Source organism: Castor canadensis, chromosome 2, assembly GCF_047511655.1.
Source record: "Castor canadensis chromosome 2, mCasCan1.hap1v2, whole genome shotgun sequence".
NCBI classification, from domain to species: Eukaryota; Metazoa; Chordata; class Mammalia; order Rodentia; family Castoridae; genus Castor; species Castor canadensis.
The window spans coordinates 21,859,756-21,876,917 of record NC_133387.1 but is presented as its reverse complement, the minus strand read 5'-3'; the positions used below and the strand labels follow the sequence as shown (position 1 = coordinate 21,876,917).

The window sequence follows — 17,162 nt, the reverse complement described above, 5'->3', positions numbered from 1 at the left end:
GAAGCAGTGAAATTCAGATGCCAAAGGTCAAAGGTCATAAGTAGTCACATTTTTCTTGCTGTCAGAGAATGACTTCTGGAGGCAGGACAAAAAGGAGAAGTAAATCACATTTTAAAAGACTGTACTCAAACTGTAGCACACTATGTCCTTGCTATACTGGCCTGTTGTAGCTGCAACAGAACATGGTCAGCTATCATCTGACCACTATCACAGCAAAAACAGATGGCTGTCATGGGCATTTGGGCTGAACTCTCAGCATGGCAAGATACTATTCTGTCCATTAGATGTCTTGCTAAGCAAAGGCATGACTCCAAATTAGACTCAACAATTTTAGTGTGTAGATGAATATATTGGCAATTTGGAGGCATGATTTTGTCAAACAGCTAATCACTCAGAATCGCATAAATCTGTAATGCACTGAACAGAGAATCTGGTGTAAATGTTCTTTAAAAAATTACAACACATATATAGTTGTAATGCTTATAATCAGCTGTTTTGTCACTGTGGCCCTAGCAAGAAACCTCCACTGGAGCAAGTCTGAGTGTGCCATGCCTACGTTAAGTGAACAGAACCTACAAGGAGTGGGGTGATTTTCATGGCCTAAGGAAATCTCCTCAGTTTAGGTGATTTCTAAATGGAATCTAAATGGAAACAGAGAAATGGAAAGGGCTTTGGTACCAGGGCAAGGTAAGGCCACCTCTTTAGGAAGTCATTCCAGATTCTATGGTCTGGCCAGTGAATGGGGGCTATATTTGTAAATTCTAGGATAATACTTTTCCATGGTTTCATGGAAGCCTAAAGGCATCTCAAAATTGCTGTCTGCCAGGTGGCAGCCCTGCCCCAGTTATCATAGCCTACACATAGGCATCAACATTTACAGAACTAGAATCAGCAGCTTTGGCCTGGTAAAACCCCTGGAACATTCTTTTTAAGGAATACTGCGACACTAAGGCTTTGATGGCACAGAATATGGTATGGTGTAGAAAAACAAGGAGATGAAGACCCTGAGTCCAAATGTAGGTGTAAAATCTACACACAGAGGAATAAAATCCAATGTGCACAGGTCTGAAGAATACTTTAATCATGGGTTTCTGACCATTGTCATAACTGACATTTTAAGCCAGATAATTCTCTGTTGTGGGGAGTGGTAGCAGGAAGAATTTAATTCTGTAAATTACAGAATGCTTATCAGCATCTCTGGCCTCTATCAGTATATGCCAAAAACCCTTGACAAATGTGACAGCCACAAATATCTCCAAACATTGTCAAATGTCCCCAGAGGACCAAAATCTTCCCCAGTTGAGAACTGTCCCCTTACCAATGTATTTTGCTTACTCTTTCCTTTTTGTGAATTCACAAGTAACATATTTTTAAAATTCAAAATTAGTCTTAATGAGCTGTCTCAATAATAAAACCCTAAGAGACAAACTTGTGTTGTAATTTATAGCAATTTTTTTCTTAGTGGTATATCTTAAAATCAATGGCATTGTCAATTCAATGAAATTCAGCCACCTACTTACTATTCCCCTTTGTTACACAGCCCTCATCCTGATCTCATTTTGAGGAACTACCTCCCACTGTGTATGGTTGTAGTAGTTTCTAGTTCTTCCCTAGATAACAGTTCTCTAGTCTTCCGTTTGAACAATCAAACATGCTCCTAAAATTTTTCTTGCTTCCTGAGTTAACCAGGATTAAGTTTCCATCTTTCAACCAAAGAAATCCAAAGCAAGGTTCCTATTTAACGTATCCTGATGGAAGATATTTTCAGATATTTCTCTGCCACAAAGCTCACCAGCCCATTAAAACTTTTACTGCTCGGGGCTGGTGGAATGGCTCAAAAGTAAGAGCTCCTGCCTAGCAAGTGTGAGGCCTTGAGTTCAAACCCCAGTGCCACCAAAATAAATAAATAAATGAATAAATTCTCAGCTTCTCTTCACTGCTCACCACCTGGCAGAGTAAGTAGGGTACAGTGTAGCAAGAACTGTGAAAAACATGTGTGGCAGCTACAGGGATTCACATGGACCCTTCTCTGGTTTTGAGGAAGCTTAAAATGTTTCACAGTAAAAAGATAACATCAAAAAAGTTTTGAAAGTTTGCATCACAAAGAAATGATAAATATCAGAAGACAGTCCTACCCCGATTTGAATACTATATACTGTATACATCCACTGAAACACCACATGGAAGTTAACAAATATGTACAACTTTTATGTTCCAATTTAAAAGAGTAAGAAGTTTAAAAGTTACAATAACAGCTATTATATAAAGAAAACAATCACAACTGAAATTAATTACAAAGTCCTTTTCAAACAAGTTTATTTGAAACTTACATGTATTTGTTCCTGTGTACAGATCTAATGTGCTAGAGAACTGGTCAACAGGTCTGTGAGCACTTGAGGTGAAGAGAAAACTTGGTCAGCAAGATGCATACAAGTGACATTACAATGGTATGAGGAACCATTTTGCAAAACTACTTACAAATTTTTATTCAAATTTAGGCAACAAACACAATAATGTACAAATGCTCTGTCACTCCAAAAAAAGTCACTTTTAAGAGACTGAACATGAAACTTTTTAAATGCTTTTTCTGAAGTTTCTTCTCTGGTGGAAAAAAGAAAGAAAAAAAAACAGCTATTGATTCTTCTAGCAGCTATCATACAGAAGAACACACATTTTTGCCAAGATTTGACAGCTGGAAAGTTTCCATGAAGGAGGCTTCAAACAAAACATTTTTTAAAAAGAAAAAATAATATAAAGACTGTACCACCTTCTGCTCTCCTTAAAGGTGACAGAAAATAAATTCTTTATCAATAGTCATTTGTACAGGTTACAGGTAGGCTGTCAACCCCATTCCACATGAGATATGAAATTGGCTCTCACTGGGACCTTTTATTCAACTCATCTGCCCTGTCCCTTTCATGGACCAAGGGAGAGCAATTGGGAGTTGAATAATGAAAGAAAATGTACAAATACACACACCACAGTGAGAGTTACTTTAACAAAAAGCCTACACCATAAAAGAAAGGAAAACCAAAAAAAAATCCTATGTAAAATATAGTAAGCAAAGTAAATATGAACTTAACGAAAAACTTTAATTAAGAATAATAAAATTTCAAATACAAGAAAAGCTCCAATAACACACTGATGTTCTTTGCCTAATGAAAGTTATTTGAATTTTTTTAACAATTAAACTTTTACTACCTAATTATATACTCTATCAACCTAGCTCAATTAAATAATTATAAAGTGCTACAAGGGAAATTATTGAACTATACACAGACCCTTTTGACAGTACTAATTATATCTTGATTTTTTTAAAACCTATGCCATAAGCTTTCTCTATTTCCTAAGAAAATGGTGGTCTTAATGGACAACTCATATTCTGTACCATAGGTTTTGTGCACATTGTAACTTAGTTTAGCAGTTTGTCAGAAGAGAAAAGATATTAAAGAACATGCTTTAAACTCACTTTGGAAATGAAATAGTTTAGGCTCAAAGAGGTTAAAATATATGACCAGTGAAGACTACAATCCAATTCAAAAATTCTTTACATTACTCTCTCAAACAATATAGTGAGGTAGTCCAAAACAAATGCATAGTAAGCATCGACTCAGTTTCACACATGTGCGTGCAGCTCACAGTAGAAAGACATGCACATGACTACATAAGCACAATGTTATGTGCTATATGCAAATTTCAGAAATTGCACAGATGGGAAGTACTTGATTCAATCTTAGAATAAAACGTATTCACACATTTTTATGAGTAAGTATATACTTTAGGTCTTTAAAAAGTATTACTTTTAAGCAAAAAAAAAAAAAAAAAAAAACAGGACTATGCTATTTAGGACATTTTATTTCCCAGTTTATGGCTGTTTGACACCCTTCTGAATCAGCACGTAGGATCTGTGTGACCGTCCAGGCACGAGCCATAATTCATCCATCCAGTTCCCAGGATGCTCGTTTGGGTCGCTTCCCAATGTTTTTTACAAAAACACGTCAATGAGTTTTCTGTAAGCTACTATTCGTACTAGCATTAATAATGGTGACAATAAGATACAAGGACATATGTAGAAAAATTCTAGAGTGATAAAATCTTAAAGAGTAGTTATCCTGAAAGGGCAGTTTTATAAAGGATTTTGCTCTCAACTGTACAAACATTTGTAACATCACAATTTTTAAGTGAGTATATTACTAATGAGTACTATTTGTTAATCTGGGTACTAACATGATAGTCATCCCTCTCTATAATACTATTTGCTTTAATAACTAGTAACAGGCCATTTAATTTTCAGTTTTAAACATATTCACAGATTAGTAATTTCTGTGGAATCCTCAAAAACTAATTTTCATGTATTGAAAAAACAAGGCTCAGTATTCATACCTAAGAGCTCGTAACAGATACGAGAATTTATGGTCAATTTCAAAGGAGATTAAGTTCATATGCTTAGAAGATTGTGAAGTTTCAGTCATACACAAATTATTTATCTTACTGCAATCATTCTTCTCTTATATCACAAGTCTCTGAGATGTCATTGAACTCACCGCTTCTGATTTTCAGATTCCTTTTTCGCTTGTTCCAATGCCAACTCCTCAGCTACTCTTCTTTTCAATTCTTCATCTGAAACTAGAATCAACAAAACACAGAGGAGATGAAATGAGCATCTTCCTAAAAAGAAAAGCAAAAAAAAAAAAAACTCTAAGGAAAAGACACCTGAGATGGATCTGAATGGGCAAAGTTCTGCTGGATGATCAGTGTCTCCATGGAACTTCCTAAGCACTGTGGAAAAGTCCAATTATTGCACTCCAGGAATTTAACCAAGTGTCCTTCAGTGCCCTAGGAATTTCCACACCCAGGGGGACTGGGCCATGAAGTGCAAACTCTTTAAAATGATGTCCCAACATTAAAGTCTGACAATTACATGAAAGGGGGAAGTCAGGCTGTCCAGGACTTTTAGAGGAAAATAAAACCAAAATCTTCTCACTTCAATAATTAAATATTTAACAAAATCATTTATTACACAGTGAAGATCATTTGAATTTATATTCACTTTTCCATGATTTATGAGAAAAAGCACTTATGAGTTATGGAAATTTGGAAAACATTCTTTTTGGGATACATGTCACTCAAATACAAGTGCCAACATTTGAGAAGACACACAGAAGAGTGCTAAGACCACAGCTGGAGCTTCCTAAATACCTGGTGATTTGATTTGAAACATCTGATCTTTCCAATTAGAAGATAGTGTATGATACATTTTGTAAAGATTCATGCGGCTATGATGGTAAATACTAGGCAAGTTTTACATATTTCTTTAAAGGCCTTCCATAAAAATAAGTAAAAAGTATGTCTGTCTTCTTCTCTAGGAACCTATTATCTACAATTATGTCCAAGAAAGCACCAGAACCATTTGGGAGGATATAGGAATACACACAGAATTATTTCAAATGGTTCAACCTATTAGATGGAAAGCTACACAGTACTGTTTCTGCTCTTTGGATTATCTGATGACCCAGAAGTCATGTGAGCCTTGTCTCAGGGCTAATGTATAAAAATTACAGTAAATTGCAAAAACCTCTTTAAATACATAGCTGACATTGAGAAATAATGAAGAATGGATATGAAAAGTTATAAGGATGTTTTCTTTCAGTTGTAGACTATCAGAAAGCAGTAAAACTATCAAAGAATACCATGAAGAAGGAAAAAAGAAAGGCCTGGCATGTGGGTCACACCTGTAATCCAAGCTACTCAGGAGGTTGAGATCATAATGATCACAGTTTAAGACCAGCCCAGGCAAAAACTTAGCAAGACCACATAGTGAGACCTTCATCTCAACTGGCCTGGTGACATCTGTCAGCTATCCCGGAGGTGTAAGCAGAAAGATCACGGCCTGAGGTAAATCCCAGGCAAAAATGTGAGACCCTACCCAAAAAATAACAAAATATGGTATATCCATCCATAGAAATACTGTCTGACCATAAAAAGTAATGAGTACTGATACAAGGTACAATACAGAAGAACCTTAAGAACATTATGCTGTATGAAAGGTAGGCACAAATGTTACACATTACAGGCTTCGATTCATATTAAATGTCCAGAATATGAAAATCCATACACACAGAAAGTAGATTAGTGGTTGCTAGAGTGTAAGAAAGGGGGAAAGCAGGGAAAGATAAGCTAACAAGCTATCCTTTCCCAGGCTGGTCTCAAACTCAGGATTCTCATGCCTCAGCCACAAAAGTATGGGAATTACATGTGTGCACCACCATGCCCAGCTCAGGATTTCTTTTTTCAGGTGTTGAAAATGTTCTACAATTAGATTGCATGATGGCTGCACAACTCCATAAATGTAAAACACTCTGAACTATATACTGTAAGGGGTTACGTATTTGAATATAATAAAAAAAAAAGAACACTGGATAGGAAAATCAGGGAATAAAAGAAACAATGTTTGAGGTCTAATAACCACGTGGCCATCTATAATCTGGGGGACCTTGGGAAAGTTACTAACCTCCCATGGACAGCAATTTTCTCACAAAGTTGTTCTCTAAATTCCCTTCCAACTCTACACAATCTTTCTGTTTTGCTTCTCCCTTACTTCTTGGTTAAAGGATGAGAAAGGTACAAAGTCTCTCCTTTAAAATGATCACATATCTCTACTGGGTACAGTAGTTGAAGCCTATAATTCTATCTCTTGGGGAGGCAGAGATAAAGAAGACCAAAATTTGAGGCTAGTCTGGAAAAATGTAAGGGAGACCCCATTTCAACCAATTATCTAGGCACAGAGGCATGCACCTGTCATCCCAGCTATGCAGAAAAGCACAAATACAAGGATCAAGGTCCAAGCCAGCCTGGCCATAAAAGGGAGACCCTATCTCAAAGATAACCACTGCAAAAAGGAATGGCAGAGTCACTCAGTGGTAGAGCACCAGCCTAGCAAGCACAAGGCCCTGAGTTCATCAGCCCACAGAACCACCTCTTTAAGAGATCACACAAAATCTAGAAAAACACTAAAATAGAGAATTCTATTAGAATTCAAGCAAATCTTAGTTTCTTTTACATTATTAAAGGTTTTCAAACAATATAAACAACAGAGAGAGTGAAGGTAAATTTGAATAATCTGGTTTTCTACTAACCAGACTTTGAATAAAAGAAATAATGTCCCTCACTTTTGGTGGCCTTACCCAAGCATGGTTGCACCTGCCAGCTACAAAGTACTATACTATGCACTCCACAAGATGATTTTCACATTTTCAACTTCTCATAAGCAAGCAAAACCATGTGACACTAAACTTTTTCAAGTTGTACACAATTCTATTAAACACAAAAACACTGAAACAAATAATTAACTTAGTTAGCACTACCTGATCAAACTACACTCTGAAGTTTAACATACCAGTTCACACACTGTCAATCTATATACATCCAAAATACCATGCCACTTCTACTAGATTACTTCAAATTCCACCAACAAAAAGTTTCCTCAGGCAAAATTCAATCAGACTCTCAATAAAAAATCAATTTAATTTAATTAATAATTAATATATGGCTCTGTAAGACCTCAGTGTACCATGTCTAAATACAAAGTTTCTAAATGAGCTGATAAAACAATCTTCTGTCTTCTTTTTTTATTGTTTTGGACTATTCCTTTCAACCTTATCAAAGTATAACAGACAAAAAATTATATACATTCAAAATGATCATTTCATACCCATACGAACTGAGTAATGACTATAGCAATCAAATTAACATATCAATCACACACATAGTGATCATTTGTGTATATGAAGTAAGGACACCTAAAATCTGCTCTTATCAAATTGTAAACAAAACAATATTACAAAATAAAGTCTTCATGCTGCCAGTTATGGTGGTACATGCCTGTGATCCCAACACTTGGGAGGCTGAGGTAGGAGGACTAAATTGTTCAAGGTCAGACTGTGCTACCTAGGGAGATCCTACCCCAAAAGAAAAAAATAAATAAAAAAAGAAACAACAGTCAAATGCTGTTAAGTTCTGTACACCCAGAATGTATTCATCTACAGTTGAAAGTTCCCTATTCCCCACTCTCTCCAAAGTCTCTGGCAACCACCACTCTACATTCTGTTTCCATGAGTTTGACTTCTTTAGATTCCATATATAAAGGAGTTCATGGAGTATTTGCCTATCTGAATCTGACTTATTTCAATTAGCATAATATCATTTTAAACCTCTTATTTATAGGGGCTTCCTACAAAGGGAAAAGCCAAATGAGCAGTGAGTTTTCATTCTGATATGATCACCATGAAAGAGAACAGTGAAGATGTGGTGGCCAGCTGGGAAGACAGCAACAAAGCCAGAGACCCAGTGAGACTGCACTGAGGCAGTGGTGAGGAGATCCAGCCTGGAGGCCTGCTGTTTCTTTCACTATACTCTCTACCCATCCTGCTGGTCAGCCCTGCCACTTACAGTGGGATAAGGAGAGAACAGACACACACAGAGGGGTATCATCCAGTAGGCCAGAAGAGAAGGCAGAAAAGTGGAAAGCAGGAAAAGAGAACATCAACAACAAAAAGTGCAGGAAGCTCAAGGCCACTGAGGATGATACGCCCCAGTGACCAGCTGCATGACGCCACTTCTGGTCAGTAAAGAGCAGCTGCCTTTCTAACGCCATAGCTATTTCCAGAAAGAAGGGGGAGAAAAAAAAATCACAATCTCTGGGTCTCAAGCCCAAGGTCACAACTAAAAAAGTAATCACCTTAGCTACAGGGGAGATTTTAAATAACACAAGATAAAACAGGACCTAGCATAAAGAGTTTAAAATCTAAACTAGCAAATCAGACCATAGGCAAAAAAAAAAACCAGCACGGCAATGGGTTTTGAGCAATCTAAGCTTCACATTATTTGTTTTTAAATCAATAGAAAACAGAAAGCAACAATATTTCTTCTGATAAGTCAGCTCCAAAGTGCAGAAGAGAAAAAGATACACCATTTGGAGACCACTATTTAAAATGGCCTTTCTGAAATCACTCTTCAGCTCTCAAGATCTGAACATTTTCTCAAATAAAACTGTTATTAAACTAAAAGGTCAGTGTTTCAGGATGGGCTACCTTATGGAAAACACAAAGAAAGGCCAATTTTGCCTATTAGCACAGTGAGTTTCCAAGCAGATCTTCAGGAACTGGCAAAGTTGGTGAAATGAGGAGAGTAAAATCGAGAAATATCCGAGCCATATTAATCAGACTTGCAAAACTATACCAAGTTCAGTAAGTATGGATGGTTCTGTGGCTTTTATACACATACAGGCCTTCATTTTAAAATATGTTAAGGAAAGAAAATGTTTTCTTCACATACTGCACCCTATACTTTCAAAACTCTTCTCAGAAAGCATTTTAATTTCTTTCTTAGTATCAAGTATATCTTAATGAACACAAACATTGACACTTTGTCAATTAGTTATAGATGATATGACAATGACCTTAAAACATATAAGAAAGACAGGCATTGAAATTGTTTTGTTATAGTAAGCATGGCCCTGAATCTTTTCTTTGAAAAGAATAAATACTTGAATGATTAAAAACAGCTTATTGATTCCTAACAATTTTTTGCTTGTTAGCTTGTTTCTACTAAATGTTTTGGGTAGTCCAAATAATCTTCTTTACTGATGGCTGAGAAATTTTTAACCCTCTTACTAAAATTTCTAAGTTATAAATTTGGGTTTGATTCAAGTAAGAAACTCCTTATATTTGATTCTGAGTATTCTCAGGGAGTGTGAATACCATGGTCTCATTTCTCAGAGAACATACCTCTTCTGTAATGTATGACTCTGTTATATGACTTATGGCCAAATATCTGTTTGCAGAAACTGGTTAAACTAGGAGCAAGGTTGAGGGCAGATACTATAACACATTTAAGACAGATCCTTAAACCAGGAACAGAAATGACTCCAAAAGATAAAAGGACTTTATGAACTCATCAACTAGAAAAAAAAAAATAAAAGTGAAATGCAACCATGATTTGAGATTTATATAGTGTTTCGACCTCAAGAGACAAACCGATTTCTTTTGCAATTTTTCCCACCTATGATTCCCCTTACCTTACTTTTCTTTGCATAATCCCTGTACATTAATCCCTTCCCCAATTACAGCATTTCTTAATCTCTATAAATTGTCTAAAAATTATGATTTGCCACTTAGAAAAAAATGAGAATTCCTTAGGAACTTTACCTTTCCTGCAATTCTTAGTTTTACTATTTGCTGACACATGTTGTGTGCAATTACATAGAGCCTATTATTTTCTATGCTAGTTTAAAACACTAAAAAACTATGGAGATCTACTATGAGAAGAAAATAGATGAAATGATTATGTAACAAAAGCAGATTTTAGATAACGATTCTGACTTTCTCAGAATTGAGTTGAGCATACAGTAGAAGATATACCCAAATTAAATTTTCAACTTTCTAGAGATATCTATTAATCTTATAATTTCAATATTCATTAATATAAAAAGATACTTTATTTTAAAAATACTAATGGAAGCATTCATGCGCTCAATGAAATACAATACAAAGTATACTGGAACTAAATGACTCCCAGCATGTGCTGCAGGATAAATCTTGTCCTGACTCTTACCTTTTAAGAGGTACAGGCTTTGATTAGAAAGAGAGTCAAAAGATGACTCGGATAAATCTCAGAGGTTAGAAATAAATAAGTTTGCCATTTGTGGCACAAATTCCAAGGCAGACAAATAAACCTGATTTAAACACACAAACATACAGAGAAACCGTAAGTTTACCCTCACTATTTCATAAGGAAAATGTATCTTAAGTCTGACTGCAAAATGTGCCATCTGTCTACATACCTGGGCAGGGTAACTGTGGCTACTTACATATTAAAGTTAATGCAGAAGGTAGAATGAAAATTCTTAGTGCACATTCATAATCATAAATATTATATCTGAAGGCACAATGTTACAAAGCATTTGGCCACAGAAACATTAACAGCATCAAGCTAATGGTTTATTTTGTAGTATTATTGCTCCATCAGGATTTATATACTGTCATAAATTTCTAAATTGAATGGCATAATATGCAAATAATGTCTATTTTATTGTCTGCTTCACAATAAGCACTCATAGAAACCAGCTCCATGTTCTATTCTGTGTGAAAATAAGCATCAATACTAGGCTATAGAAGCTGTATAGCAATAGTCAAGCTAATAATTCATATTCTACAGTTTTCACATTTTTAAGGAGACAACTTATAAAACCAGTATTAAGATTCAGATACATCTAGTATTTCATGTCTTAATATCCTGAATAGTTGCATGATCTCACAAAGCCTCTAGGAAAATAAGATCTATAATTTAAATAAAAAAAATAGTAATTACCTCTGGATATTGCTTTTTGATGCATAGCTTAATTTGTTTGCTTCAAAAATGAACATATTTTGTTCACTAGGGATAAAACAATAAATTAAATGGCATTAACTCTCCAATCCAAAATGAAGTATAAAAGCCACCCTAATCTGTTTCCATTTAATCCAAATAGTCAAAGACTTCTTCAGAAGAAATCATGAAACACAGAGAGGTCCAAGGTGAAAACAAAGGAAGTTTGGGTATGGTACTTGGCTTTGCCACAATTAGTTTTTGTGAATTTGTTCAAAACACTTTACTACTTTAGCCACGCTGTCACATCTGTAAAATTAGGGCCCAAACTAGTAAATCTTCAATATTCCTTACCCTTCTATAACTGTGTTGAATTGGAGACTGATGGATGGTTCACTTGCACAAGCGAACCCAATGAAGTGAAGGTAAAGAAACAAAACAGTACATCACAAGCAGCATATATTGTCAGTTGTTTTCCTTGAAGTGCCAATTCATTTACTTGCAGAAATTGTCTTTCACTTACCTACATAATATATTATCAATTACAGCTTTACAGACAGAAAAAAGGCAGGGACACAATGTGACAATCTTGTGCAGTTTTAATAGGCAAATAGCTAGTAAAAGCCTGTTAACTGTATGATTTGTGGAGTCAAATATCAGTCATTAGGAAAAATAAGTAACCAACTTTGAGAAGATGATTTTGCAAAAAACATAAGCACACCGTAAAATCTAAGTTAAGGTAATGACTACTACACAAAAAACAAAAAAAAAACACCTCAAGACATCCCTTCTCCCAAGTCTATACCACTGCCACTACCACCAGGTATCTCTTTCTGGATCCTCCTTTGCGGATGCTCTGGGTCATCACTATCAAAAGGAGAAAGATGGGGATTCATTATAAGCATAATATGCTGGCTAAAATGTTTCAGCTTTAATGTTTAAGCTCAGTTTTCTACTCCGATTGGCCACATGAAGTTAATTTGTTTAATTACTTTTTTGTATAAATCAAGGGAGCTCTGACTATAACCCAAAATAAAGAAATTGATTAATTCACTGAGTAAATCCATGTTGACTCAATTCTGGGCTTGGCTTTATGACAGATGAACACATAAACAGTCCTCACCACTAAAGAAATAAGAATGTAGTTGAGTCAGCAAGTTTTTGCTATTGGGGTTCAGTACTAAGTACCACGTCCAGGTGTGTTAAGGATGTGGGACTTATGCAAGGTTCTAAATTACACAGAAGGAAAGAAAAACAAAACTTGTTTGTAAGAAGTAAAAACAGAAGGGTAAATTATGCTAAACTACAGGAAGCTTTGGATATTACAGAGGAATTTGAAAAAGAAATGTTAAGAAAAGGCATCACAGACAGTTGTAAAACCTGGGAATAATGTAACAAAATAAGAATTTAGGAAATTTCATCTGGTAAAGGTTTACAGGAAAAAGGTAGAAGGAAAGCTTAAGGCAAGAGTGGTTCTTTCCTCAAAGCTCCACCCTTTCCTCAAAGCAGCATGCAGGGCAACCTGTTAGAGACCTAAGGAATCTTTAAGCATTGTGTGTTAACAGGAGCTTCAGGTGATTGTGATGCACACAGAAGGTTGAGAGCCAATGGCAAATGGTGATGAAGGTCTGCAGCAGGAGACTAGCAGTGAAGGTGGAGTCTAAGATACAAGACTTTTCACTATGAAAAAAAAGAAAGCCTGATCCTCTGAGACTGAAAGATGAAAGAGAAAGATGTCAAAGGTATATCTAGATGCCAGAGAATTAATACCCATGATGGTCAATTAAGTAAAGAAGGAGAGGCTGTTTGGGGAAAAAAAAAATAATGAGCTCAGTTTCAGACACATTCAACTGAAGGTACGGGTAGACTCACCACATGAAATTGTAGGCAATTAGATATTTGAACCTGAAACTCAGATTTGACTTGAAACTTGACTAGAAATGCTGATCTGGGAATGACTATTACAGATCTGAGCTCAGTGAATTTTCCCAGAAAGGGAGGGGAAAAAATGTGTAAAAGGAAAAAAGTAAAAGGCTGAGGAATAGGTCTTAAAAATTCATCAAATGAAGGAAGGGAGTCAAAGAAAAACATCATTAGAGACAGAAAAGAAATGGAATGGAAAGAAATGAACCAAAGTATCACATGTAGAAATGATAAACAGATTTCGCGTGCCAATTCTGATCAACTGGCAGTAGCTGACTGAGGTGGTATGTGTAGGAGGGCTCTAAGGCCAAGTCCAGGTTCAGTGAATTAATGTCTACCCAGAGCTCACGAAGCTCTGGCAGCATGGAAGCTCTCTGGAGTGCATGGAAATCAGATTGTGTGAGCAGGAATCGGTAGGAGGAGAACAATGGAAGGCAGCAATTACAGACCTCTATTCAAGAAGTTTAGAAATGAAAAAAGGAATAGGAAGATTAGAAACAAAAGATAATTTTACAAAATAGTAGAAATCTGTGCATGTTTGAAGGACAGCCATAAACAATAATCCATCACTAAATTATAAGATACTAATGAATGCTAGTCATTATTTCACAAAAGAAATTTAGGAGTAATATACGTACTCATAAACAGTAGGTGGTACAGTAACAGACCAAGTAACACCTAAATGTCATACTCTAGTTTGTTTTCCTAATGACCATCTTGATGCAGACTTCATAGCATTTTTAAGAATATTTCATAACAAAACACTGAACAAGCCCACTAACACATGCTAAAAAAAACTTTTAACCAAGACCAATATCATGTGCTAAAATAAAGTTTTAACCCAGACTAATGCCCTCGCTAATATAATGTGCTTTGGTAAACAGAACATCAAATACCATTCCAATATTTAGGCTCATAAATCAATCTTCTCTCTTCCTAGTGTTATGAATGACTGTGTACATTTTGGAAACATGTATTTAATCCCCAAATCTATTACATGAATAAAATTCCTGAATTCAACTAAGACACTATTTAGATTTTTAAGCTCTAACCCTATTTTCTAAGGGAGACTTTATCTTTGTATGTAATGAAAGTGCAAGGAAAGCAAAACACTCAAAAGTCTGGGGGGGAAGAAATCTATCTTATAATCCACCCAGCTTTCCACACCCAGGGCAAAAGTTAACTAACCCCTATCTTAAGATTTTCTTCTTATGAAAGAAAATAAAATTTGTGACTCAATTACAACCCTTTTTATAAGGAAAAAACTAGTGTCCTATCTCTAGATATTGGAACACTACAAGACAGTAGAAATAGTGGGAGGATTCTATGTAGTCAGATCTCTGAGCTTCAGTGACTTCATTTATAGCCCATTAAGGGTAAGATGCCAAAAAGGACCTACTTATCACACTGGCTAACCATTGCAGAACAATGGCTTTTCCTGGGAAATTTTGAAAAAGCAATTCAAATTTTATATTCATGCTTACTTCATATTTTATTTACAATAGTTCAAATACATTAAAATGCTAAGACTGCATAATACTGGTATAATATTTTTCATTAAGCTATAGTGCAATATCCTGAGCTTTGTTTTTTATTTAATTCATATTGTGATAATTAGATCAGTCTCTTTTGAAGTCAGATTATAATACCTATGGCTCTGTTATTTTTTCCTTCATGTAAAGTAACAAATCTCCACTTAATGTTTAGAAAACACCATTTCAATGTATTCATAAGTAGTTATAATCTCTAATAGAACAAAAATAATTCTCTGTGAACTATTATGGAAGCTCTGTGACTTAGCTGATCACAGCTGATTTTACTTCTGATTGTATGGAAGGATTTTTAAAAACAAAGCATGCTGCTGTCTTTCATTTAAATGCAAGAATGTACTTAGCCTTTTTGCTAAAAGTAAAATAAATTATCCACAGCAAAGTTAGACTGAACAGAAGAGCTCAGTAAAAAAAAAAAAAAGCATTTATTATGATTAGATTCATAATGATCCACAAATCTCCTTAATACCAGTTGCTATGCAGCAAAAAGTGGTGGAATTTTTCTTTACCAGTAAGTAGCATTTGAGTTTTGTAACTTAGTCCATGTTCTTTGTAAGGTTTAGGAGTGTCAATCCTGTAAAATTCCAGGTATTACATGAAATAGCAATAAAAAATGATGCCTTCATTCAGACCAGTAGTTTCCACCTGTATCAGACTCAACTCTGCTTTATTTATTTATTTGTTTGTTTTCTACTGGGGATACTGGGGTTTGAACTCAGGGCCTCACACTTAATAAGCTTGCTGAAATCATCCCCCCAACCCTGTTTTGCTTTAGCTGTTTTTCAGATAGTCTGGTTTTTGCTTGGAATCAGTATGGACCCATGATCCTCCTAACTATGGCCTCCTGTGAAACTGAGATGACAGGTGCATGCCACCAGACCTGGCATGTTGGCTGAGATGGGGGTCTCACTAACTTTTTGTTCAAGCTGGCCTCGAACAGTAATCATCCTAATTTGCACCTGCCGAGTAGCTAGGGTTACAGGTGTGAACCACTGCAACTGGCCCTATTTATTTTTAACAGTGCTAGGGATCAAACTCAGGACCTTATGCATGTTAGGAAAGCACTTTACCTCTAAACTACATCCCAACCCCCAATTCTGCTTCCTAACAAACAGCAAAAACTTTATAATTACTATCCTGAAATGAAATAGATAATAATCCAACACAAATGTTTAATCAATATAGTGCCCTAAGTATAATATTTAAAAACAAAAGAAGCTAATTTGTAATAAAATAATGGCATTTCATTATGTAAATGCTCAACCATAACTACTCCAGAAGATGTAATAAAACAGGCTGAATCTTGAGTTTATGTATTAAATCAATGCAACTGCAAAAAGTGTAGCTATTGCTACACAAAAAGGGCATTTCTGAGAAATTCAGTACAATATTGAATCATACAAAGCATGCTTTCTGTTTATATGTAAGACAACTAAGTTCTAGGCTGAGTAAACAGGTCTTCAATGGCATGAGTTACTGATGGGAAAAATCAGAATTTGAGGGCAGAGGGTAACTCCTTGAGATACAAATTATCCCAGGCATTACCAGACATCAAGATACCTCCCTTTGCCACTGAACACCAATAGCTCCCACAAATTTCCAAAGTACCCAAAGGGGTGCAATGCTTTTCAAAAATGGGGCCCATACTGCCCCACCAAGAAGCACAATACTTTGGTAGGCTAAAAAAAAGGGGAAACCTGGGTTCATTATGGTTTGAATGACCATTGGTAGTCAACAAAAAAATCCATTAATATGAATATGGATTTTTTTCAAATACAGATAAAAATTTGGAGATGACACCAAACTAACGTGATCTGTGCCTTAAGATGTCCAAGAACTAACTATCTTCTTATATCTCCATACTCACTGAAATAAATTTGCCCAGTCCTAAGCAGAAAAAGCATCCTGAGTTTGTGGTATCCACAATTATTTGGCTAATCATCAAATTTTTCTTTTTGTTTCTCTCCTGACACTTCAAGATGTACCCTAGAAAGATGAAGGCACCATTGTTAATTCAATGGAAATGGAAAAATGAGTACAAATTGCAGCCTAAACAAAGGCGCTAGGGGGCAATGATGATACCAAAAGAATGAACACAGATGCTAAGAAGGCAGAATGAAACCTATCTACCTACAAACTGCTCAAATGTTTTCATTCCTAAATTTTCACAGACATTTAAAGGTTACTGTCTTTAAGAGAACAACTTCCCAAACACGGATTTCAGGCTGACATACTTCCCATAAAAACTATCTACATCAGACAACTCTTAAGCAATTAAAACCGTATGTTTCCTAGATGACAATATCAGAATTAACACTGAACAAA

At 35.6% G+C, this 17,162-nt stretch overlaps 1 protein-coding gene across 4 annotated transcripts in view; it reads right to left on the bottom strand.

The window, feature by feature from the left end:
• Positions 1–17,162, bottom strand: part of Chchd3 (coiled-coil-helix-coiled-coil-helix domain containing 3) — a 290,446-nt gene that overhangs the window by 224,307 nt on the left and 48,977 nt on the right. For all 4 annotated transcript variants that reach the window (XM_074062814.1, XM_074062832.1, XM_074062823.1 and 1 more), the window contains exon 3: positions 4,545–4,626. In XM_074062814.1, coding sequence (XP_073918915.1) covers positions 4,545–4,626 — 82 coding nt within the window. The remainder of the gene's footprint in view (positions 1–4,544; positions 4,627–17,162) is intronic.